Source organism: Mandrillus leucophaeus, unplaced genomic scaffold (assembly GCF_000951045.1).
Source record: "Mandrillus leucophaeus isolate KB7577 unplaced genomic scaffold, Mleu.le_1.0 Scaffold389, whole genome shotgun sequence".
Lineage (NCBI taxonomy): Eukaryota > Metazoa > Chordata > Mammalia > Primates > Cercopithecidae > Mandrillus > Mandrillus leucophaeus.
In genome coordinates, this window is record NW_012104131.1 from 1,227,883 (window position 1) to 1,254,876 (window position 26,994).

The 26,994-nt window shown below is 34.5% G+C and overlaps 1 protein-coding gene across 1 annotated transcript in view; it reads left to right on the forward strand.

Annotated features, from left to right (window-relative positions):
* The window catches only part of SCN1A (sodium channel, voltage gated, type I alpha subunit), a 149,122-nt gene that overhangs the window by 60,961 nt on the left and 61,167 nt on the right, over positions 1 to 26,994 (forward strand). Inside the window, exons 3-14 of the mRNA XM_011991011.1 lie at positions 7,634 to 7,752; positions 9,821 to 9,910; positions 11,520 to 11,648; positions 13,356 to 13,447; positions 14,315 to 14,584; positions 18,094 to 18,157; positions 19,278 to 19,419; positions 20,073 to 20,279; positions 21,743 to 22,027; positions 23,046 to 23,426; positions 24,682 to 24,814; positions 25,639 to 25,877. Coding sequence (XP_011846401.1) covers positions 7,634 to 7,752; positions 9,821 to 9,910; positions 11,520 to 11,648; positions 13,356 to 13,447; positions 14,315 to 14,584; positions 18,094 to 18,157; positions 19,278 to 19,419; positions 20,073 to 20,279; positions 21,743 to 22,027; positions 23,046 to 23,426; positions 24,682 to 24,814; positions 25,639 to 25,877 — 2,151 coding nt within the window. The remainder of the gene's footprint in view (positions 1 to 7,633; positions 7,753 to 9,820; positions 9,911 to 11,519; positions 11,649 to 13,355; positions 13,448 to 14,314; positions 14,585 to 18,093; positions 18,158 to 19,277; positions 19,420 to 20,072; positions 20,280 to 21,742; positions 22,028 to 23,045; positions 23,427 to 24,681; positions 24,815 to 25,638; positions 25,878 to 26,994) is intronic.

Below are 26,994 nucleotides of genomic sequence, written 5' to 3' on the forward strand. Positions count from 1 at the left end.
AATGTTTCAGCTCCAGATTTTATTCTTTTTCCTTATGGTTATAGTTTCTTCTCTCTGCTGCAGAAGAGGTTGAGGGCTCTGCAGCTTTGGCTGACAAAAGCCTAGTTAGGCACTTTCTAGCGATGCACCTTCTGCAGAGTTATCTCCTCCAACGGCCCCAACCCTCCCCCATCCCACCCAGCTAAAGCTTAGGAACAAGCAATTTTACAGATTCTTCTATAGGTACAAATTCTTCTCTTTTGTGTGAGCTTATGGCAACAATGTTTAAAAACTGACTATGAGGCATGGAGTTCACAGACATGTTTTGTTAAACTAACAAAATTACTTATAATTTTGAATTATTTTCTAGCATTTATAAATCAGAAAATCTTTCACACACACATAAAACTATACATCTAAGGATTTCTCTTGAAATATCAGTTCAGGCATCACTGACTTATATGCCTAAAACTGGCAGGTACCTACTGTCACTTAGCCTCTGTGGGCATTTTAGCTTGTCATCTGTGACTTAAGGACCACATCTGTCATTAGGTGAAGGCTATATATTAAAGCTTGGTGGCACACAGGTAGGCAAGTGACACAGATTGTTGTTTAGTCTGATTATCCCTGGTTGAAAGGAAAAAATTGAATGAGACTAGGAGATGAAAAAATATTAAATATGGCATACTCTTTTCAGAGTCAGGTAGAAAGCCTGCAAGAAAACTTTTCAGCTCCCAGCGAGCCAGAAAAGGAAGAAAATCTTGGCTCGAACTCACAGGCTATAATAAATGTTAAGGGAAGTAGGTGAGACCATTTAAAGTCCTTGGGAAAAAAATGATATACCATGGAATTGGCCCAGCATAAGAAATGTCCCCAGAGATATGTATTATACTAATGGAATCTCCTGACCATCTATGCTGCTCTTCACACCCAGAACTTTGAAGCATCACTCCTCTTGCAACATGGCTCTAACTCTGCCCCTTCATGCTGGAACCACTTCCCAAGCCAGCAGCTTAGAGCTATGAAAAAGTTAATAGCACTTCTGGGTAGGAGCTACAGCCAGATAATTTTTCTGGTCTGACTTCCAGGGCTATTTCAAGGAAAGAAACTATCTTTTTCAGAGTAGCACTTTCTTACACATAGTGATAAAGTTTTGCAGTGCCATTAATTCAGAATTGTACTTCATTAACAGTTTGATAGATTTGTGAATCTAGAGATATATGTGTATCTGCAAGAATATTCACGGATACACATATATTCACACATATATATTCACATTTCCAAACAATTGACTTCCAAATGCATTTTTGGAACACAGCTCATGTACAAGTTGGAAATTACCTGTTTTAAACTTTGAAGCTAAAGGATAAATTTAACCAACCAGTAGTACATTCTACATTTTGTGTGTTGTTCATCATCGTAGCTCACCTTCCTGTATTATTTCTTGTCTTTGCCAGTAGATTTACTTCAAGAGTAGGAAAGTGCAATAAATTTGGAGTCAGTCCTGTTAATTGGCAATGTTTCAATAATGTTTAGATGAAACACAAAGTTAGAGCTTATGTTTAAACTATGTACTTTGAAGAATATGGCACCTAGATTGAAATAAAAGTTAAGGTAATGGCTATATTTAAATGAGAAAAAGAAACTGGAAAAGCATGGCTTGTTAAATTCAATGTCCGTCATGGGAAAAAATTGTAAACAAATCACTTTCTCTAAGCCCAGAAACAAGAAAAGATTACTAGATAATAACAAATATAGTTTCATAAATAGCAATTTCTACCAAATTATTATAACATAATTATTTTCTTAGTAACTATTCAGTTAGATCAAAGGGCAAAATTTCAATCCACATGTACAACATAATCATTGATATTTGGGCAATGGTTTGTGATTTTTTATAACCATTAGGTAACAAAAACAGATTAACAGCCCTGCTATGACAGAATCATCTGGATTACTTATTTAAAGTATAAAAACTAGGTATCAAAATCTGACCAACTAAATTGGAATCGCTTCAAGTCTGTGAGCTAAGTACATTTATTCTGTTTTCAAGTGAGGTAACTGAGTCACAGAATGTTAAGAAACCTGTTGAGGATCACACTGCTAGAAGGCAGCAAAGTTAGCTTTTGAACCAGAAATCTAATTTCAGAGTTTGCACTCTTAACATAAGATAAAACAAATCACACTTATATTTTTGTAATGTTGCTTCCCAGGTTATTAAACTGTTAATTACCAGAGTTATTACCAATTTTTCTATATAACTTACTTCTTGCTTTTTCTTTAAAACCAGAAATTATTTTTACATGGCAAGGATTGCTGAAGAAGGTATGAGCTTGCTGAACAATGGATGGTTTAAGTTTAGGGCTGTGCTGCCCAATACAGCGGAGATTAATTAGCCTTGTGTAGCTACTGAGTACTTGAAATATGTAAGTGTGACTCCAAATTTCAAAGACCTAAGAGATAGTAAAAAATATACATAATACCTCAAAAATTTTTTATATCTATTTCATTCCCAAATGATAATAATTCAGATATGTTGGGTTAAAATTCATTTCACCTGCTTTGTTTTTCTTTTAATGTGGCTCTCAAGAAATTTAAAATCATACCTGTAGCTCAGATTTGTAGCTTACATTATATTTCTGTTGGAAAGTGCTGGTCAAGGTAAACCTTCATCAATTCTTCTATATTCTATTAAAACAAATAGTTGAGAATCTCCTAGTTTATAAATGTCTTGGTGTCATAACCTACGTATCTTTGTTTTCTCTTTAGACTGTAGCACAGGGTATTGCAAATATTGTACTAAACAGTTAATATGTGTAATTTGAATTGAAATCAATTGAAATTAACAATTGGACCTAAACTAGGTCCCTGCTCATTTCTGGATGTCTGCAATGCTCATACATAATTACCAACTTATTGTATATATGCTCAATAACTTTGGTACCTGTATATGAAGACATACGTGACAAGGTACAACAACCCCTATTGTATGAATGTTACATTCCTGCAAATAAGTCCGTAAAGTGATTTTTCGTATATAAAATCTAGTTGCTACCTCAGTCACAATGGCATACTTCAAAATTTGTTTTGAAACAGAAAATTATCCACGTGTTAAAATGATGTTATTAATTTCTAACAGTTCTATTTCTTTGTAGAACTGCAATTAAAGCATTTGTTTTGGCCCTATAACAAATGAACTGAAGGACAAATATTAAGAATAATCATAGGTGTGCCTGAATTGTACTAAACCACAAAGTCTTGCCGCTTGTAAGTGGAGCCAGTCATGTCAATGTTCCTATGAACCTTGGGCAGTAAAGATAGGTTTGTTTCCAGCTAGATACTACTGTATAAACCTCTTCTCCTCCACCATCAACTTTGAACTGTTTCTTTTTTATTCAAATGACTTAATGGAATAAAAATTTTCCTGATAAGTTGTATTAATGAAATCTTTGTTGAACTAATTAGATATAAAGGATGCTAAGATACTTCACTATAATAAGCTAACCAATACATTCTTTTAAAAAGTTTTTAAAAAGTCACCCAATTTAATAGTTCATAAATCTTGATTAGCTTAAAGCTGCATAATATTTGTTTATACAGTTTAAGGTACAGCAATATCTTAGCTAGTCTTTGAACTCTTCCCTCTTGGAGCCCTTTCTTATATGTATAGCAGGGAAGGCAAATATCTATAAATTTGAAAACTCTAGAGCTACTTATTTGTTGTAAGTAAATATTTCCTTCAGACTCTTCCCTCCCTTCAATATCATCAATACCACTAGTGGGAGAAAGTTGTATCTGAGAGTCCTTGGAAACAAGTGTCCTTTTATTAATTCTTAACACTTATAAACTGAATGATTGGCTTCTTGGCTGTATAAGCAATTACAAGGAGGTAAGATACAGACAGTTGAGGAAATAGACATAAGATCATTACAAATAATAAAATTGACATTCCAGATGGAACTTACTCTGACATGAAAGTGCTATCATATTTAAAGTTATACATATTGGGTTGCTATACATGTCTGGGTACTTTTGCTTTATTGGAAGGCTGTTTAAAATCCATCAACACCTTAAAGCTACATCTATGAAGTTTGCACGTAAGCATGTATGTTTCAATCTGAGAAAAGTGGAGTTCTCACAGAAGAAATCCTATAAAAAATGGTCCTTTACTGTTGGCCTTATTGCTAGCTTCCTGGGTAGCAAGGATGTCTTGCACAACAGTATGTCTTATGAAAAATTAAAGCAAAACAAATACCGTTGTCAGTAAAACCTTACTAATTCCATTTATAAATTCAACTTGCAAGTGTTTTCCATTGCATTTATAAATCTTGTTACAAAATAATCTTCTACACATTCTTTAAATTTTATAAATGAATAAAGGGAATACACTGTAAAATCAGTAAATATTTTCATCTAAGGCTTCAATAATTGATAATTATACCCATTTGTTTTTAACTTTTGTGTCAAAGTATTAATTTTATCTATGTCAAAGGACTTTTAGATTTAGAATCACATGTAAGCATTGGGAGTGCTTTGGTTTCATTAAACTCACCCTTGCTGAGTTTCTGCCCTTTATACCTCCTTTTATCTTATTTTTTAAATTGACACATAATAATGGTACATATTTATGAGGCATATAGTGGTTTCAATACATATGATGTATAGTGATCAGATCAGAGTAATTAGCATATCCATCATCTCAAACATTTGTCACTTTTTGTGTTGGGAACATTCAATATCTTCCTTCTAGCTATTTGAAACTATATAATAAATTATTGTTAACTACAGTCATCCTACAGTGGTGTGGAAAGCTAGAATGTATTCCTCTTATCTAGCTGTAATTTTGTGTCCTTTAACAGATTTCTCTCTGTCCCCACTTTTCCCCTATTTTTGTCTAGAATCCTCCGCTCTTTTTACTTCTAGGCCGACTCCCTTTTTGGACCCTTTTGTGTTTGGTTTCTGAATCTTGCCTCTTTTACTTTTTAGCACTCGGGGCAGAAATACTCCCCTCCCTTCTCTTAGATCTCTAGCTTTTCCTTTTACCTTACCACTCCCTGTCTGTCTTTTCTGTTTTGGTCATCTATTACCTCTGGTCATGGTTTGGGCTGAACAGTGGCCGAGGAGCCAGCATCACAGGTGTTTTCTTCTAAGTATGGTCTTGTCTCCTTAGGATGAGACTGGTTATTTTCCTTATCCACGGAGGTACAAACAGTACCATCTTGATTATCCTCGCACTCCAGCCCATGATTTAGGCCATCTATGGATTGTCATTTCTTTCTCGTTATCTCTTTGTATCACTAGTATTTGTTTCAAAATTAGCTTTTAAAAATGAAGAAATTCTTATTTTTTTATATATATATATGTATATATATTCTGTGTTATATTTTTACTGGTTCTCCTACCTGAGCCCCTAATATTTCTTTTTCTTTTTTTCTTTTTTTTCTTCAGATAGAGTTTCGCTCTCACACCCAGGCTGGAGTGCAGTGGTGCGATCTTGGCTCACTGCAACCTCCGCCTCCTGGGTTCAAGCGATTCTCCTGTTCTCCTGCCTCAGCCTCTCAAGTAGCTGGGATTACAGGCACCTGCCACCAGGCCCAGCTAATTTTTTGTGTGTGATTTTAGTAGAAACGGAGTTTCACCATGTTGGCCAAGCTGGTCTCAAACTCCTGACCTCAGGTGATCTGCCCACTTTGGCCTCTCAAAGTGTTGGGATTACAGGCGTGAGCCACTGCGCCCGGCCGTCTCAGCCCCTAATATTTCTATCAGATTTTACTCAGCATATTTTGGGGGAAAGGAAGTATATGCAGTATGTTTGAAAGGTGAATCATACTTAGTCCTGAGCTAGCTCACTTTGGACCTTTCTGTGTCCACGTGTTCATATTCCCCACTGCAAAGGCATTTGCATTGCACAAGTCTGTTCAGATTTACGATGATCTCACAATGTCATTCAGGGATTCATTCAGGGACAGAATCCCTGAATGAATCAGAGAAAAAGAGGGCTAAGTATTGTTGACACAGGTGATTGTTCTTCTAGTAAGCACAGGTGAAATTCTCCCTTCCTTCAAATGGACTTTGTGGTAAAGTTCTATCTGTTTTCTGGACTCATACTCCTTCAAAGATGATGGAGGGAATGCAGGCAGAGTTGAGACTTGGAGCAGTGCTTCTCAAACTCTGTTGAGGAGGTGAGGTCTCTATTCTTCTGTAAAATGAAGTAAAAATTAATTTCTAGAAAACTGAAATGAAAAACAGGCCCACAACAACATCCCCTTACTTTTTTATTATTAGAGTAAACAGACACAACATTAATTGGTCAAATTGCCTTACAAATTTCTAAACGTGGACTCTCCATCTGTCTACTTAACCAGTACCAGTTGGGGGACCATACTTTCACAGCCAGTTTAGGACACTTCTACCCATACCAGATAGAAAGTGCTTAATTTTAAAAAACCAACTCCATAAATATTTAGTGGGTAGAGGGGTCGGAGGGTGGGTTTGCTTTACCTGAATTTAGAAAATCCTGCAAGTATAGGGGAAATCTGTTAATGAGCTAAGACTATAGACAATTAACTATTATCAAAGATTCTTAGCAGAAAATAAACAAAAAGTTAATGCTTGCTATATCATAACATGATCTGTGCACATATGCATCCTAAGGCTTAAAAAAGAGAGCTTTTGAAGAATGAGTGAATTTAAAATGATGCTTAAAATTTCCTTCCACAAATATCTTCTTCACAGAGAGAAAGGCTTTCTCCCTGGCTCTGTCTATATAAGTAAGCACCTTGGGAAACACTGAGCCGGAGTTCTTTTTACACCCTTGCATGTTGCTGCTTTAATGTTTTATCTGCCCACTGCCAATTGATCTCAAATAAGTCTAATTTTTGGAGGTAATTTCATTCACATTCATGGATCCTGGATTCTTTAGGGGCTTTGAACTTTTCCTCTGTGATAAGAAAGCACCACGTAAGATAGGAAGTCAATTGGGACTAGAATTCAATATGTCAGCTAACTCAGAAATCCCAGTACAGAATTTAGCACTCCTGGTCAACAGATGCTCTCCAGGGAACTTGGCCTCCGGAAATCAATTATTGGATTACATCCATCTAACCCAAGAGTGGGTTTGATGATGACTGTTTTTATTTTCTATTATGAAGAGAGTGATAATGTTTATTTTATGAGGATAGATGGTAAAAACAATCTTTATTTCAAAAATAGTATCAGTTCTATTGAATGATTTTGCGTTCCACAGGATTAATTTTCAAGATACTTGAATTGGGAAAGCTGAAATCACTATAAAAAGAATGTAGTGCCTTAAGTTTTTTGGAATGAAATGAAATGTGCACCTATTTAAGACTTTCATTTAACTCAGACACTTAAAATATCAAGAAAATAAATGACTTCTTTTGGCTAATTGTCTTATGTACAATAACCTTGAGGGTAAGTATCAGGTAAAAGGTAAGTGGTATCATTGGATTTCCTCTCTAATTAAGAAGAGATCCAGTGACAGTTTGTTTTCATGGTGCACATTAGGAATTGTGATTGTGCTGCTTTCTCATTTAACTTTAGAATAATTTATTATGACAAGTAACAGAAAGTAGATAACAGAGTTTAAGTGGTTTGTACTTTCATGCTTGTATGTTGTGTTCCTGTCTTACAGACTTTTATAGTATTGAATAAAGGGAAGGCCATCTTCCGGTTCAGTGCCACCTCTGCCCTGTACATTTTAACTCCCTTCAATCCTCTTAGGAAAATAGCTATTAAGATTTTGGTACATTCATATCCTTTTTCAAGTGATTAATATTAACTATTTGTACATAATCTGTAAGCACTTTGTAGCTAAATATCAAATTAAGTTGGGAAATGTCCATATTCTATAGTTTTCATCACTCTCATTTTGCATCTTTGTCATATAAGCCTCATTCTTAAAGTTCATTAATCACATAGACATTACTGAAACATTCAGTCTTTAACATTTTATATATTATGTATAAACATGTATTTATGTACTTTTGTTATCTGTCTAAAAACACTTATATGTATTGAATCCTACAAATCTAAAGTAAGATAATCATATTTACCTTTACCATCTTTATACAAAGTTTGTGATGGTGTAGAATTTGCGGTGAGCAATGATATAATAACAGAAAAATCTACTTCCACACCCAAGTTTATCCATAGTTATGATATAAAACACTTCAGTGTATCCTAGAATAAATCTGTAAGTATATTTTCTGTCAGAGAATGTCAAGAGTCTTTGGCCAGTACTTAGTTAATTCTTGAAATTTCCTGATGATTTTTGTGAAGGAAGAACTGGAATGTTGGCTGAATTTCAAATTCAAGTCATGAGTTATGATGCTGCCATGCAAAACTGATTGCTTAGTAAAGACTCTGGAAGTTAATGAGAGAAGTTGGCATATATTTCCAAATGGTCTTAAGGGATTTGGTTTCATGATTCATGGTGTTAAAAAGGACTTCACAACTACATTCATTTGTTGATCAATTTAGCAAAGCAATTCATTTCTGAGTGTATCTTGTTTGATAGCTTTGACAATAATAGATATTAAAAGACCATTATAATTATCATAAGCTCATACTATTTTTTAAAGGATTCTAAAATTTAAAAAGCCATTCTAATTTTAATATGATAGCAAGACATTTCTTAGTGGTATAAATATGCTATTACTAAAATTAAAAGATTTGAAACATAAAAATCATATGATCAGGGTTTTTACACTTACGGAAGTTTCCTTATCCCAGTTTGTATTCGTAGTGCCATCATGTGGTCATTTGATGAAAACTTTCTTTTTCAATTATGGAAAATTTTTGTTTTGGCAGTAAACTATAGTGGAAAGAATATTGGATCTTAATGCATGAAACTTATATTCTAGTCCTGAGCCCTTTATCTAATTCCTCTAGAGCTTAGTAAGGCCTTATTTCCCTGATTTTTAAAATATAGTGATAAAACTTATTTTTTAGAGTCCCTTTCAGTTTTATAATTCTGTTATGTCTGTTCATTTGTTTTAGCTACCACTTAGAGTATATTTACTTATGCACAGCGACTGTTCCAAGCATTTCCAATATATTAACTCGTTTAATCTGCATGTAAAAATGATTACATTACAAAATGAGTATATTATTAGCTCCATTGTAGAGAAGTAGGAGGAGATACAAGGCAATGGCACAGAGAGGTTGAGTCACTTGGCCAACATCACTTTGCTGTGTTGAATTTTAATTACATTCCCATCATGTTAAGTGCCAATCTTCAAGAATACTCACTTTTAATGTTATCGAATGCTGCTGCACTTGCATAAACTCAGTCGAAATAGAGCAGCTGAACAATTAGCATCGTGCCGTACTTTGACTACAAATTGTTTTCATGCATTGAACTATGTTGGATAAGATGTGTTTAAGAAATTACAATATTGCAGATAAGTGGTCTTCCTCAACAATTTACTAGTTTATTTGCCTGAATGAGCTCAAGTCAATACTTTCTGTTGAAAAACTATGCAACTCCAGGTAGCACAAAAATAGTCTTCCCACGGAAGTTCTCTGGGAGGTGAATATATTGATTTAATAATAGTTGTAAAAACAACACCTTATACTGATATAATGCTTTTATATACATTATCTCATTTAATCTATACAAATACTCAGTGAAGGTGATATTATTACCCACATTTTACACATGCAGAAATTGAAATTTAAAGAGATTAGATGACTTGACCACAATACATTTATCCCTGAATTTTGGCTAAGCTGCAGTTTGGGCTTTTCAGTGTTAGCTTTTTGTAATATAACACTTGGATTTCGATTTTCTTTTGTGCGTTCCTTAACAATAACCTACATTATTCAGCATGCTAATTATGTGCACTATTTTGACAAACTGTGTGTTTATGACAATGAGTAACCCTCCTGACTGGACAAAGAATGTAGAGTAAGTTCAACTTATATTTTTAATAACGTATCTACATTTGGGAGTTTGAAACTGTGTCTTATTGTAGTTTTAAAAATAAAACTGAAGAGCATTTTATTAAAGTCATTTCTAGACAAAATTACTCAGCAAGAGGACAATGTTCGTTGGCCCTCAGGCCTGCTGGCGTTATACCTGATTATTGCTCTCTTTCGCCTGTACCTGGTATTTACCAGAAGACTACCACTCTTGGACATTTACTCCTTTTTCTTTAAAATCTACAGTAGCCAAACCAAATGTGGTCAAAGCAATTGCAGAAAAGAGACAGTATGGTAGACCTTTGTTCCAGTTAAATTCCAGATAAATTCATTGAGTCGAAAATCAAAAAGAGTTAGTTACAAATGCCATATCGAACCTCACAAAGTTTTCATTGCCAACAGGCACATTCACTTCATGTCAGGTCAATATAGTTCCAAGCGTGTACACCAACAAATTGAAAAATAATCCACAGTTTCAGGATTGTAGAACTTGAAAATTCGGTAGACTGAAGACTAAACTAACAGAAGTGGAAATTTTGAAGAGTGTTCAGAAACCAGAAGCATTACTAACTATACTGATGGTGTCTCTGTTTTGGGGATACCTTCGAGGCAAAGAGGCCAGATTTGTGATAACTGAAGTTGGGCTACTCTAACCATAGCTGCTTACCTGCCCACACTTCCTATTTGTAGTGCCTGTTACTATACAGCTGCTGACCTGTAACAACTACAGAAGTATTAGGTTGGTGTAAACATAATTGTGGTTTTTGCCATTACCTTCAATTGAAGGTAATGTTTGTACCAACGTATTTCCAAGAGTGTCTCCTTTCCTAGACACTTCCAGGCTGAAACCAGTAAGAAAAATGACATTTTGAAGAAAATAATAAATATTATATACAAAAAATTCTAAAGTATTGAAGTTAATATGGGAGGCCCCACAGGTTTTCCGTTGCCCTAGATTTTTGGGATTTTATGCCACTCTCACACCCCAATTTCTGAGTAGGAGATTTAAACTTTGGAAACACCTAAGTTTCTGAATTATCACAAGAATTTTATTCTAAATTAAATGTTTACTTTTTGTGACCCTAGAAATATTTACTTTGATTTTAAAGAAGTCTTTATTCCAAGTAAGTTAAATTATCTTGTAGAAAAAAAAAAAAAAAAGGCATGCTAGTTTGTCAATTCCCTCTCATTCTTGGAACACCATTAAAATTGAGATTTTTTTTTCCCTAAAAGGAAATCATTTCATGCTTCCGCAATAGTATTAATTGGCTATTCCATCATGTAAACATACTAAATATTTCTAAGGAGACTATGTTTATTTATGTAAATACCAAGACATTTCAGACAATGTCTAGATAGATTTAATATACCTTGTATTTCTCACACTACTCTTAAGACACTTTACAAAACAACTCTTTGTGTGTTAGAAAGTTGAATTTAAATTTAAGCCTCTGTTTTATTTGTATGAAAATAAAATCCATCTGCTTAGTTTTCTATTTTAGTATTCATCTATTCTGCTGATAGAGTGATAAGAAATTGGTATGCTATGAAAAAACACTGTTACTTTATCAAATTTGTTGGATGCTTGTTTTCAGATACACCTTCACAGGAATATATACTTTTGAATCACTTATAAAAATTATTGCAAGGGGATTCTGTTTAGAAGATTTTACTTTCCTTCGGGATCCATGGAACTGGCTCGATTTCACTGTCATTACATTTGCGTAAGTGCCTTTTTTGAAACTTTAAGAGAGAACGTAGTTTGGTTTTCCATCAGTGCTTATGCTTTTAAGAATAGGCTTGCTTTACCTGTAGAATATTTTGATGTGATTCATACATTCAAACTCTGGATTTCAATTTAGCACCACAAAGGTCTAAGTGGGATTTCACTATGGCATGAAGGCTTTGCAGTAGTTGGAAACTACAATTTTCACACGTAGCATCTGTCAGAAAATTTCACATACGCCACTCTTCCACATACACATGCACAACACACATACACAAACACATATGAACACACACAATCTCATATCAAAACACAAGCATATTTGTAATACATCTGTGAAAATCACTTTGAAAATTATAGCCACGAAACAGTTCTATTGGCTACACAAATTTGCAATGACCTTGCTCATATTACACACAGTTTCTTTTATTGGTTTGGTAGAATAATCGAAAGTAAGTATCTACTAGCATCAAAATGATCTGACAAATCAGACTAAGAGAAGAAAGAAGATACTTGAAATATTATGTTTTTAATATATTAAATTACTGATTTCTAAGACCTGTAGAGGAGTACATTCTCTCTGCCTTTCTGTTTCTCTCCTGACCCCTTTTCTTTCTTATTTTCTTCTTTCCTTTTATGGTTTTCTTCATCTCTTTAGTCTCAACATAAACTTCCTTATTCTTATCTTCTATTCATATCCACTCAGTAATATACACAGTTTATGCACCCCCATGCTTTTTTTTCTAGTCACAGACTTCCTCAGGAAGAGACCCAGACAAACAACAGAAAACCATTCCGGACTAAGTGAGAGTAGAGCATAGAAAGAGGCAGCCCCACAACACTTACCCTCAGCCTTCCTTCAGGAGCTGATTTTTTGGCCTCTTACAGTTGTGATGTAGTGGAGAGGAGCAGGAGAGGTGGCACTGATATACTCAGGACTCTGAATACTGCGTGTCTGGTTGTAATTTCCTATCTGATCAGGATGAGCCAATTCTTTGCCAGGTTCTCTGGCCACAGCTCAAAAGAAGGCATACCAGGACTTCCATTTCTTAAGATCAAAATGGCAATAATAATAGGGGCAGCACTGGACCCTCATAAAATATTGTTCTTAATTTGCTTAACTTTTATTTAAAAGTTACACTGGGAAAATCTTATCTCGTATATAAAAGCAGTAAGGCAATCTGCCTTTTCATGCCCAAATTTCTGTTGGGTAATTTCATATATCTTTCTCTAACTAAAACCCTAAACCATAGCCAAGATTTATTTTCTTTTTACAAGCTACACATGATATTGGTTGCATTGCTTTCCAAAGTGACAACAATGGCGCCTACTTTATGAAGTTTACATTTAGCTAATGGCCTTAAATTATGTGATCAGAGGATTAGTGATGAAATCTAATTCCTGATTTGCCACTTACAATATTTATCATTTAAAATCACCAAGAAGGTCTTTATAAAAGACCCATGCAAGTAATATAAATCCTGCTAAAATCTTGAATAACTCTGATTTAATTCTACAGGTTTGTAACAGAATTTGTAAACCTAGGCAATTTTTCAGCTCTTCGCACTTTCAGAGTCTTGAGAGCTTTGAAAACTATTCTGTAATTCCAGGTAAGAAGTGATTAGAGTAAAGCATAGGCTCCTTGTACCTACAGCTTTTTCTTTGTATCCTGTTATTGTGTTTGTGTGTGAACTCCCTATTACAGGTACGTCACAGAGTTTGTGGACCTGGGCAATGTCTCGGCATTGAGAACATTCAGAGTTCTCCGAGCATTGAAGACAATTTCAGTCATTCCAGGTGAGAGCAAGGTTAGACAACGAGACTGACCCATCATATGATTCAGCATCCTTCTCTTTGCTTGGCATTCAGTTTTACCGAAAATCAGGAATCATAAGACTAGGTGTTTCAAAGAAAATGTTTCTTATTGTTTAGACATAAGCTTTATCAGCCTTGGAGTGTAACAGTGTCTTATGTGAGATACTGTAATTTGAGGTCAAGGTGATTTGCACTTACAAATATCATGTTTTGTTTTGTTTTTTCACCATGTTAGTTTTATCAAGAATTTGCTCCCTTTTAAATGTACCAATCTCTAATTTCTTATTCATTAGAGTCATTAATGACTATGTGTATACAATGCAAATCTTCTAAATTTTTTGCTAACAAAAGAGAAGGGAATGAGATAATAAAAAATAGTGTGAGTCTGCATGGAGGATTTATTATCTTAAGGCGCAATTATACTGCAAACCACTTTCAGTTGTACAGCAAAATCTTTCTTGTTTATAAATAGGAATTTTAAAATATTTATTCAAGTATTTTGTCATAAAACTGACCTCTGACCCTAATGAAAATGTGAGGCAAGCTTCAGTAGCAAAAAGGAAAAAGACAAGGCCCTTTCCTTAATATAGGCTCCATGAAGAACATGAACCTTCCATTACTCTGTCTCGACATAATGGGATATGAATCTTCATTTCATTGTTTAAATCATTACATTTCTGGAATTCATCTTCAGAAGTTCTTCCCCCTTCCATGAAGTGTTGCTTCTCCATTAGCATTGCAAACATTCTTGGACTTATGAATGAAATCTATGTTTTCAAGAAAATTGTGTGAAGCTTTTGTTATTTCAGATGTGTTAAGTCTTCATAGTAATAGGCTTCTTTCTTTTAGGCCTGAAAACCATTGTGGGAGCCCTGATCCAGTCTGTGAAGAAACTCTCTGATGTCATGATCCTCACTGTGTTCTGTCTGAGCGTGTTTGCTCTAATTGGGCTGCAGCTGTTCATGGGCAACCTGAGGAATAAATGTATACAGTGGCCTCCCACCAATGCTTCCCTGGAGGAACATAGTGTAGAAAAGAATATAACTGTGAATTATAATGGTACACTTATAAATGAAACTGTCTTTGAGTTTGACTGGAAGTCATATATTCAAGATTCAAGTAAGAATTATTGTTATGTACATTTCCTTAAAAAGTAGAATTGGATTGTTTGTAACACAAAGGATAAATCCTTGAGGGGCTGGATATCCCATTTTACATGATGTGATTAGTACACATTGCATGCCTGTATCAAAACATCTCATTTACCCCGTATATACAAACACCTACCTTGCACCCACAAAAATTAAAATTTAAAATTTAAAACTAATGAAATAAATAAAACACCCTCTAAAAAATAATTACTGTTATGTATATTTAGTCTTTTCATTGCTAATGTGCCTTCCATCTAGGCATGAAAATGTTTTTAAATGATCACATAACAAGACGTCATCTTTTAGAAAATTACCTAATCAAACTATTTAACAATATTTAAAATTATATTTTATTTGGTATTTCTATCCTCTGGATTTTAAATAATAGATTATTTATATTTCTGGAACTAATTTTAAAGAAGAATTTTGTTAATCACCTTATCAATGACTTACACATACATTTAACAATTTTGTTCATAACTACTCTAGTTTTGGCTCCTCAATGCCATTTTCTATTTTATCATCATTTGGAAGCCTGAAGAATTCAGCTAGAAAGAATTTTCCTAGGATCCTTTGTTGTTTCCTGTGGTAATTGATATAATCAAAGGAGATAAAACATGTGAATGCCCTTTGCGAATTCTACAGTACTATGCAAATGTAACTCATTATACACTAATTACACAATGTCTCTTATGTATCAGAAACTTTGTAGTACACTGGGGAAAATAATGGAGATAACACATGGCTTCAGAGTGTTATAGTTTAATAGATTATTTTGTTACCTTAAGGAAATAAAGGGATACCTAAAAGTAAATCTCATTCATGTATTTGAAAAGTAGTATTACATCAAAAAGAAGAAAATTACAGTTAATAAAGCTTCAGGAGAGAGTAATAGAAAATGTTAGTTGGGTGCAGTGGCTCACACCTATAATCCTAGCACTTTGGGAGGCTGAGGCTGGAGAATCACCTGAGGCCAGGAGTTTGAGAGTTTGAGACCAGCATGGGCAACATAGTGAGACCACCTTCTCTACTATATATATATAGATATATATATTATATATATATATACACACACACACACACACACACACACTTTTTTTAATGAGTTGGGTGTGGTGGCATTTACCTATAGTCTCAGCTACTAAGAAGGCTGAGATAGGAAGATCACTTGAACCTGGGAGGTCAAGACTGCAGTGAGCCATGATCATGCTACTGAACTCCAGCATGGGTGACAGAGTAAGACTCTGTCTTGGAAATAATAATAATTGTGCTAATAGCCTTTCTCTTTTGAAAGTGACAATAAAAAGTGTGTAAGTTTCCTCTCTCTTTAATTTTAGAATCTGCCAGTAGTGATATTTCAAAAGCAAGGAGAGTTAGAACATGATTAATAAGAAAAGGAAAAGTCCTTTTTAAGGAAAAACATGAAACCTGCACAACTTAGATTTTTAGATGTTCTTGAGTATAGTATATCTGTATTATTTTAAGGTGATGAATAATATTTTGGAAAAAAAGAAAGAAAACTTCAGTGACTGACTGTGTGGAACAAACCGAATTAATTACAGAAAGTTACTAGTTGTTTGTATTTATTAAAGTAATGATAGCATAGTTTAAAAAGCGAGTACTAATCAGTGTCTCCTTATAGTTATAAATCTGGAAAATACCTTAGGTTGATACAAATGAACTCTTCCATGACATTCAGTGATATGCTAATAAATAATTTACAAACAGCTGAAAATCTTTAGGTTTAGTTGTAAATCTTTAGTTGTTAATCTTCAGATTAAGAACAGTGTCTGAGCAATACACCAATGTTCCTTATTCACTTGATATGATGCCAGTAGGTCAACTTCAATCACCAACTCCCTGAAATCTGTTGTTTGTTTGTTTTACCTAAGTTTAAAATACTGACTATGAGGGTTATTTAGGGTTTATTCTCTCTAGGGAAAATTTATTGGACTGCATTTTTCCAATACGCAAAGTAAAAAAATAAATAATATCTGAGGTCATTTTCAGCTCTAAACATCTATGATTCTTATTTTAAACCAAATGCAAATATAAATAAAGTGGTTCATTTTTGAAAGTAATAGAAAATTAAGTTTATTAAATTTAAGGATAAATATTATAACTGAAAAGTTATATTTTCCTCAGGTTAAGGCTAATCATTAAGGTTAGATCATGAATTTAATGAGCAAAACTTCATTTATAAATATGAGATACCAAAAATTCATCCATAAACTATTACAGTCCTTTCTCTTTGTTTAATTTTAATTCAAAGTTAGAAAATACTATGTCAACTTTCCTGTCTAGGTTCAAATAAGTCAGAATATTAGAAACAAAAATGATATTTTTCCTTATGTGGTTCTGTGTACTGTATGGAACTATGCATGGAATAAATTCCTCAGAAAACTTAACATCTAGGAAATATATCTTCTTACAAAATCCAACATTGATTGTTTAATTTCATGTTTTCCTCTTTTCGTCTTTTATTTACTTATTCATTCAATAAACTTTACAGAAAGGCTACCCAGTCTCAAACAAACACTAATATAGAAGTAATTAATGATCATGACTTTCTAGGAGGAATACTTGTAAATAAATAATTACAATATAGGAGTGTCACTATAAGAATATATATAAGAATAATTCAAGTATATATGTGTTACTCGTAGCACAATGAGGAGAGTTCTTAATTCTGACAACATTTAGTGGAAAGAAAGTTGAAAATATCAAGGAAAAAGTTACAGAAGAACTGGATGTTGCAAGATGCAAAGGAGTTTGCAAGAAACGGGAATCTTTGAGATAATGTTCTGTTCACCTATAGTCATTATTTTAGCTTTAGTACTTAAGACTTTTTAAAACTGCTTTCATTTCAGTTGTTGATCTGATTTATGCATATTTGACTATAAGTTGCCTATATTCTGGAAACTGTGAGAATATAAGTTATACTTAATTATTAAAATATATAGTGTTAAAAATATAGGAGAGAGGACCAGAAAATATGCTATTCTTTTATTTTGAAATGTGTGGCCGTTTTGAGAAAATGAATTCCTGTCATTCCTGTCTATTTTTACTGAATGAATTTTTTTTCATGAGAGTGATGGATAAAGGTTAATACTTTTTGAAAGATTGTGTTAGTACCTGTCATTATCACTAAATTTACATTCATAATGAAGAAATACTTTGCACTGTAAAGTATCTAATGCAAATACTTTGCACTATAAAGTATCTAATGTAAAGTATCTTTGCACTGTATCTAATCTAATGCCATTCCTTCATAATGACAAAATACTTTGCACTGTAAAGTATCTAGATAGAATATCTAGAATTTGGAGGGAGAAGAGACAAATACTTGTGCCTTTGAATGAATTATATGTTTAAAATTCCTCAACAAACTTAAAAGAAGAACCTGACCTTCCTGTTCTCATTTTAGTGTTTTTAACAATGCAAATGTTCATCATATGACTTTCTTTTTTCAAACAGGATATCATTATTTCCTGGAGGGTTTTTTAGATGCACTACTCTGTGGAAATAGCTCTGATGCAGGGTAAGTCAATAATTTGTGTGTATCTGTGTATCTTTCTGTGTACACATACATATGTGTATCTTTTCTCTCTTTTTATAGAAACTGAAGATAACAGTCAACTAATTTTATTGACATTAATTTGCTATATGTAAGGTTTTGGATAAAGTGTGAGATTATTTAAAGATTAGGTAAGATTTATGTTTTCTAAAACAAGAAGTAATACTGTTAGACACATGCACACGTATGTTCATTGCAGCACTATTCACAATAGCAAGAACATGGAATCAACCTAAATGCCCATCAGTGATAGGCTGGATAAAGAAAATGTGGTACATATACACTATGGGATGCAATGCAGCCATAAAAAATAATTAGATCATGTCCTTTGCAGGGATATGGATGGAACTGGAGGCCATTATCCTTAGCAAACTATTTTTGCAGGAACAGAAAACTGAGTACCTCATGTCCTCACTTATAAGCGGGAGCTAAATGATGAGAACACATGGACACATATAAAGAACAACACACACTAGGGCCCACTAGAGTGTGGAAAGTGGGAAGAGGGAGAGGATCAGGAACAATAACTAGTGAGTACTAGGCTTAATACCTCGGTGATGAAATAATCTACACAACAAACCCCCATGACACACATTTAACTATATAAAAAACCTGCACATGTACGTGCTCCCGAACTTCAAATAAAAGTATTAAAAAAGAGGAAAATATCTCTTAAACATCCACTGTATATAACAGCGAAAATACAAAAAGAGGAGTAATCCTGTTCCTACTTTTTTAGTGTATATAGTAATAACAATGCTGTTTCTTCTAGATAAGTATATGGAGCTATAAACTCTGGAGACTCCATAGTAGTAGAAATGAAATGGAGATGTTGAAATTGCAAATTATCAACAAAAGTTATTTTGTAAAATATTATTAGAAATGCTGCACCATATTTTAATGATGATGCCAAGTAGCTAATAAGGCTATATGCAGTCAAAAGTTGGGAAATAGATTACTTACTTACTTATCAAACTTTTATTTTGAAATAGCAAATCTTTCTGGCTAGACAATATTATAGCATAGTATCAGAGTAAAAAGGCAGCAGAACCACTTGTAATACTTTCTTTTGCCCCACTTGCAGCCAGTGTCCAGAGGGATATGTGTGTGTGAAAGCTGGTAGAAATCCCAATTATGGCTACACAAGCTTTGATACCTTCAGTTGGGCTTTTTTGTCCTTGTTTCGACTAATGACTCAGGACTTCTGGGAAAATCTTTATCAACTGGTGAGACACTAAAGAGCTACACTCTCCATTTAAGTAAAAGTACACAAGAAAACCAATTGAGTTATGAAATTAAAACCAGAGGATAATATAGTAGAAAGGCAGAACTTGAAACGAGACTTGACTTTCTCTATCCTATTGATTATAACACATATTGAGCAGAATGATGCCAAGGATTGCAATTCTCTCCCATTTCTTCTTGACTCAAAACCTGTTCTCTACCTTTCTCAGACACAGATTGTCCTAAACAGAAGGCACGTTCTCCCTTCAGCCTTATCTACCCCCTCAAATATTATCTCTCAGGTGGGAGGTAATGAAAATGAAGAAGCAGATATAGAAAGATAACTTTATTGTCTTCCTTGACTTTCCTAACGGCTCAGGTCTTTAATGGAGGACTCCATGGCATTTTACTGACTGTTTCATTCTTGGTGAATACAAAAATTCTCCCCTAGAGATCATAGTGCGAATCCATCAGCTAGGAGAGAAGGAAGAAGCTGAAGTTAAAGAAACAAAGAATCAAAAAAAGTACAGTGTGCTGTGACCAGCATAATTACTATTTATATCTGAGTTTTGCTAGACACACAAGTAAACTGAAAGTTGAAGCCACCACTTAGTGAAATAATATCGAGAAATAATTCTGATATTTTTGTTTGCAGACATTACGTGCTGCTGGGAAAACATACATGATATTTTTTGTGTTGGTCATTTTCTTGGGCTCATTCTACCTAATAAATTTGATCCTGGCTGTGGTGGCCATGGCCTACGAGGAACAGAATCAGGCCACCTTGGAAGAAGCAGAACAGAAAGAGGCCGAATTTCAGCAGATGATCGAACAGCTTAAAAAGCAACAGGAGGCAGCTCAGGTAAAGATGCCCTGTCTCATGGCACTGACCTTTTATTGTTCTGATTGTTACAAAAATATTGAAGAGAAAGTGAGTACCTAAAGGCAGGTGGTTATATAAGGAATTATTAACGATTTCTATATTTTGATCATCCATTTACTTTTATTTAGTTTAATTATTTTGTTTATTTTTTTAAGATGTATATAATAATAACCACAATAGAACTCTCTCATGTTATTTTAATCATCTTAAGATTCTCAAAGCAAAGGGAAAATGTTATTTTGGGGTATTTTCAAGTGAGAGACTTTTATTCAATGAGTAGCCTGACATTAGGAGGAAATCATCTTTTCTTAGAACAAGAAATTATTGGTTATCATATGAAGAGTTGCTCCTCTAGTTCTTAAACATAGTCTCCTTTTTTCTTTAACTAAAAATATGTTGGCTTTTAACATGATTGCTTTATTTCTTTTATAAGGAAGTGATCAAATAATATAACGATCTCTGATATAGCAGCATCCAATAGACATATGAATGTCACCGATCTTACAGAGCTTGACCATCTAAAAAGGATTACTTGGTTTTATAGTGAAGTGTTAGACCTCACAGTGTGATAAATCATAAAATGCCTCTCCTATCTCTCTCATCTTTCTGTTTAGCATACAAACTTAATGTCTTTACTAAAGAAGAAAGTTGTTTCAGAAATATTAATTTATATGCAAGAGTAAATAATTTATCAAGGTTACCCTGGGAACAATGATAATAATTAAAAAGTGTCAACTTACTACCAGTACAAGCTATAATCAAAAAGCAGTGTATTATTCCATTTCCACATGTCCCTTAAGAACCAGTACCGATTCAAAGATGGTGGGGACAGTTTTTGGAAAACTGGATGTCTTATTTTGCTCAGCAGAAACTATTGATTCTCCCTTCTCCATTTTTCTGGATATTGTGGATGGGTGAGAAAGGGATTTTATAACTGTCCATAAATATGATTAATGATATTTTGAGGGTATTGGACAATCCAATTTCAATAACTAGAGAAAGGACCTCACGTCCTTATCCCATTCCCCTGCCTGAAGATAGGACTTCAAGTAGTTCATCAGCTTTTCTTCCATACTTCAGTTTCGTTTTCAGAGAAAAGAAAACAACACTAATTAAATAGCAATTTTTAAAGTAAATCAAATCCCAAAAGTAACGAATTTGTGTTCTTGTTGATACCTGATGGATATTTTTGAATATGTGGTTTGTGGGGCATTAACACAGACATAATAAATGTTACCATGGAGAAGACCAGATTATCTCTGAAAGCCTTCATTAGGTGGAAAAAAAAAAATCTCCTCTTATACTTGCAGAGAATCTTCTCTGTGAGATGATCCTCAGTCAGCTCAATATATTTTTAAAATGCCATGCAAATACTTCAACCCTTTCGGAGAAAGATACAGTCTTTTCAGGTGCTATGTTAAAACTATTTCTCTTCAATGTAGCAGGCAGCGACAGCAACTGCCTCAGAACATTCCAGAGAGCCCAGTGCAGCAGGCAGGCTCTCAGACAGCTCATCTGAAGCCTCTAAGTTGAGTTCCAAGAGTGCTAAGGAAAGAAGAAATCGGAGGAAGAAAAGAAAACAGAAAGAGCAGTCTGCTGGGGAAGAGAAAGATGAGGATGAATTCCATAAATCTGAATCTGAGGACAGCATCAGGAGGAAAGGTTTTCGCTTCTCCATTGAAGGGAACCGGTTGACGTATGAAAAGAGGTACTCTTCCCCGCACCAGGTATGGCACTGCTGAGTTTACTGATGCACGGTTGAAAATTAAAACATGGGAGAGAGGGGGAGAATTAGAAAATGGACTTAGGAATTTTTATCAACTGAATCGACCACTGTTGTGCTATATTTAAACCTATCCCTTCTGCACATAGTTATGCGAAAATTTTACTCCACAGATATGTAAGTCTACAGCTCAGTGTAGTTAAGATAACACCAAGTTGACAGTCAGGAGAACTGGATTGTCATTCTGATATCGTCTGCCGATATTTGTCTACAACTAATGACATTTAATCTTTTTGATTCTCAGCACTTTTAAGAAAAAAAATGTGGAACTGGGGATTGTTGATCAGGAATGTCCTTAGGTTATTTTATGATTTTATGTTGTTTTTCCTCATAACTTCTTTATCAGTCACCACGCATGCTTCTGAAAATACTAGTCATGGTACACTTCTTCAAAAGGCACATGGCTCTGAATTTCAGAAGTATGAACTTCAAGTTCCAACAATACGATGCCTTATAGGTGAAAAAGAAATAATAATTAAAGTGATTTTAGAAAGGTGGAGTAAACTAAATCGTGAGGAGTATTGAAAGTTTTTGAAAGACAAGATCCATGAAAACCAAGGTGGTCTTGTTAAGGTCATGGTGCCAGTGTTCACTGAATGTTTACCATGTCCATTGCCATATCCTGAGGATATTTCCCTTTGAACTTGAGAAATGGTGGTTCAGGGTGTGTGTGTTTGTGTGTGTGTGTGTGTGTGTGTGTGTGTGTGTGTGTGTGTGTGTTTCAACATGTTAAGGTTGCAATCTATCTCCTCGTTCTTTAATCCCAAAGGCTAGAAACCTTCTTTTATCAAGGTAATTTAATTTAATGTGAACGCACATAAAGTGAGAATGATAGTCAAAAGGAATGGGCCATATTCTGTCATGAATGCTGAAATCTTCTTCCACCTAATCTTGCAAAATGAAATCACATTCAAAGGGCCATATTAATATCGCTTTATTTGTTTGCTGTTTCAAACTTCTAGTCTTTGTTGAGCATCCGTGGCTCCCTATTTTCACCAAGGCGAAATAGCAGAACAAGCCTTTTCAGCTTTAGAGGGCGAGCAAAGGATGTGGGATCTGAGAATGACTTTGCAGATGATGAGCACAGCACCTTTGAGGATAATGAGAGCCGTAGAGATTCCTTGTTTGTGCCCCGACGACATGGAGAGCGACGCAACAGCAACCTGAGTCAGACCAGTAGGTCATCCCGGATGCTGGCAGTGTTTCCAGCGAATGGGAAGATGCACAGCACTGTGGATTGCAATGGTGTGGTTTCCTTGGTTGGTGGACCTTCAGTTCCTACATCGCCTGTTGGACAGCTTCTGCCAGAGGTGATAATAGATAAGCCAGCTACTGATGACAATGTAAGGAAGTTTTAAATAGTTCAGGCATGGCTGGCCCATTATTGCTGCACCAGCCAGTGTTTCTACAAAACGGCAACCTTGAGAATGATTCCTGGTTGGTCACGCTGTGAATGCACCTGCATCTTGTAATATCTTTAATAGACTAACCAACTAAAACTTAAAACCTTAACAGTCTACTGCACAAACCTGAATGCATTTACTTACTGAAAGTGCTAAGGATTAATTAGACACAATAATTACTGACTCCAGTTGGAGGATTTGCTATATACCCACACTGAATTTAGATAGCAGGACATCCTCTAAGGCTCTGATATAAAAGTAAATGAATGATCCCATGTTTAAGTGTCAAGGGTGTATAATAAATCTTTCCAACGGATTCTTCAATATATCTCTGCTTTAGTTTAGATTTTCAAAAACACTGTGCTTAAGTAGATAGCTTCATTGTTACCTTAATACTCCTAGTACTCATGTTTTTCTTACTAAAAAAATGCTGATATAGGTCTTCTCAAAATTAATCTAAATGAAGAGACACAAATACATTATTAATACAGACAGATAAAATAATTGTCTGTGTACAAAGGTATGCTATGTGTTTGTGGATGTACACCCAGATGAGGAATTTCTAAACAGATGCTGCCTCTTCTTAGACTGTTTACTCACTTGGAAATATATCAGCATGAGGAGGCATGACTAAGTCAGAATTAGATGACTTATTGCTTTGGTACCCTGGATGAAACTGTTGTCCATGCAGCATGTGTGTGTTCTTTTCAACATAGAGTTTGTGTTGTCAATGACCATCTACATCTTGTGTCCAGAAAATAAGATGGCAGCTAAGTGTGTTGCAATCATTGATACTTCCTTAAAATTAAATAGCTACCTTCTCAAAAACCAAGTGCCTTGATCACTTGTAGGACTTTTAAGTTACTAGGCTTTTACTATTAGTTCAGAAATAAGGGTAATAACTGTCAAATATATCTCTTAAGAGTTTTATCAACTATATTAAAATTGTTTCATATTTTATAAAATTATGAAATCAGGAAGTTAAAATCTTGGTTTTTGCTGTATGACTAAATGGTTAACAGTTTGAACATTCCAGGCTAATGATACAATAAGTCAGAAATATCTGCCATCACAAATTGAATATGGAAGTGCATGATGCATGTGTTTCATGAAATTCACTGTGTCACCACTTGGTTGTTTGCTTGTCATATTGCTCAAATTAATCATTTAACGCATTAGCATTTTTTTTTTACAGGGAACAACCACTGAAACTGAAATGAGAAAGAGAAGGTCAAGTTCTTTCCATGTTTCCATGGACTTTCTAGAAGATCCTTCCCAAAGGCAACGAGCAATGAGTATAGCCAGCATTCTAACAAATACAGTAGAAGGTTGGTAACAAATTCTATTTTCGTTTCAATTATTTTCACTAAACTTATATTGTCTCATTTCAAATAAATATATTTGTGAGTTGGAAATAGTGCATTCTAATGAAAAGACAACAAGTCTAATTCAAGAACTGTTATCTGTTATATCTACTCAGATATTCTAGAAGCCTTAACAATTTATTTTAAACTCAGTGATATTGGGACTAAGAATGTTTTCCTAACTGTGTGGCAACTCTTTGAAAATGCAGAATAAAGCATTTCTGTTAGGGGTTTCTAATCTCATTAGTCACAGTGACCCTCTTTTTGTTCCATTAGTTTAAGACTTCAGCAGTACAACCCTTTTCAGCCTCATCCTAAGTACTCTCAAGATTGTAGAGGAAGAGCAGGTCATTTTCACCAAATAAAAACAAGTTAAAATGATGATTCTTGGGTCACATCAATCCCTATTCTAGCTCTCATAGTCTGAGGTTGACAATGTAGAGTCATTCACATAGGGCTGCACACAGTATCTACACCACCCTAAACCATGTTCCCATTGAGACTTCACATGAAAGACCACTCGCATCACTTGAGGCCAAGCGCTGAGCCACAATGTCAGTGCATAAGCCAAAAAACTACCCATTGTTACCTGGGCTCTATGTGTGTGTCTAATGAAATATCCTTGGGAGGTTTAGAGTAAACTCTGTAATTTTTTTTAAGAAGTACAAAAAAGGTTGCCTCTGTAACAAAAAATGTGCTGATTACTGAAAATAAGTTTAGTGGATATGAAATAAATGCGTGTGTATAAAATATACCTTTTGGTGGTTCTTATTTTTTTTTTAATCTAGAACTTGAAGAATCCAGGCAGAAATGCCCACCCTGTTGGTATAAATTTTCCAACATATTCTTAATCTGGGACTGTTCTCCATATTGGTTAAAAGTGAAACATGTTGTCAACCTGGTCGTGATGGACCCATTTGTTGACCTGGCCATCACCATCTGTATTGTCTTAAATACCCTTTTCATGGCCATGGAGCACTATCCAATGACGGACCATTTCAATAATGTGCTTACAGTAGGAAATTTGGTAAGCATATTGGAAGGTAAATGTGTTTAGTCTTCAAATTTTCTGCTTGAGAAACTGTTTACATTTAATTGTGTATAGCAGTCTTTCAACCACCCTTCATGCTTCCTGGCCCCCGCAAAATGCCAATTATATCTAACTGGCTATACTCCACTTTTTGCCAAAAATAATGACCTTAATGTGCTCACAAAAACTGAAAAAGGTATAGGCCTACAGCACTACTTGAAAAGTCAACAGCAATATTTATAACTTTTCAAGATCCAGAAGTAGCTCATAGTTTAAGAACACACTTTTTGAGATATTATTACAATTTCCCTTACTGTAGAAGGTTAAAATAAAATTGTGGATCTCTTTTATCCTTCTTAGTCATCATCATTGCAAGAAATAATTTAACAACTCAAAAATGTCTCCAGCTTTTATTCTTCCAGGATCTAAGTAGTACATGTATTGTTTATCCATCTATTCCATATCAAAACCATGAACTATTTAAAACCTCCAGTACATTTTGTGTATTATATGATTACGAAGGTCATTTTTGGTGAAGGTTGCCACTTAATTTTTCCTTTTTGTGCTTCAAAAACATAAATTATTAAAATGTTTCCCAGTCAACTTAGGAATATTAGCTTTTATTTGCTGAAGGAAAGAACTATCTAAAGTAATATATGCATTTTCCATAATATTTGATTTGAAGTTTAGGATTTTTGATGGTAGAAAGCAGAAACATCATGTATAACAACTGACATTTTATTAGTTATATTTTTGAAGTTCTACTATTTATACTACAGAAGTAAATTTATTTTTTCATGTGCATAACAAATAATGACAACAGTAATGCACCTAGTATAGTAATAGATAAGAATGTATAACTCTGATTTGAGGGAAATAGGAATAAGCTTATAGAGAAATAAAACTGCTCATGGGCAAAATGTTGTCAGTACTTATGTTATATGAAGTCTGGAGAAAAAGGTAGTTTGGTATAATGGAAAGAGCACTGTTAAAAATAGATGACTTGAGCCGGGCGCGGTGGCTCACACCTGTAGTTCCAGCACTTTGGGAGGCCGAGGCAGGTGGATCACGAGGTCAGGAGATCGAGACCACCCTGGCTAACACGGTGAAACCC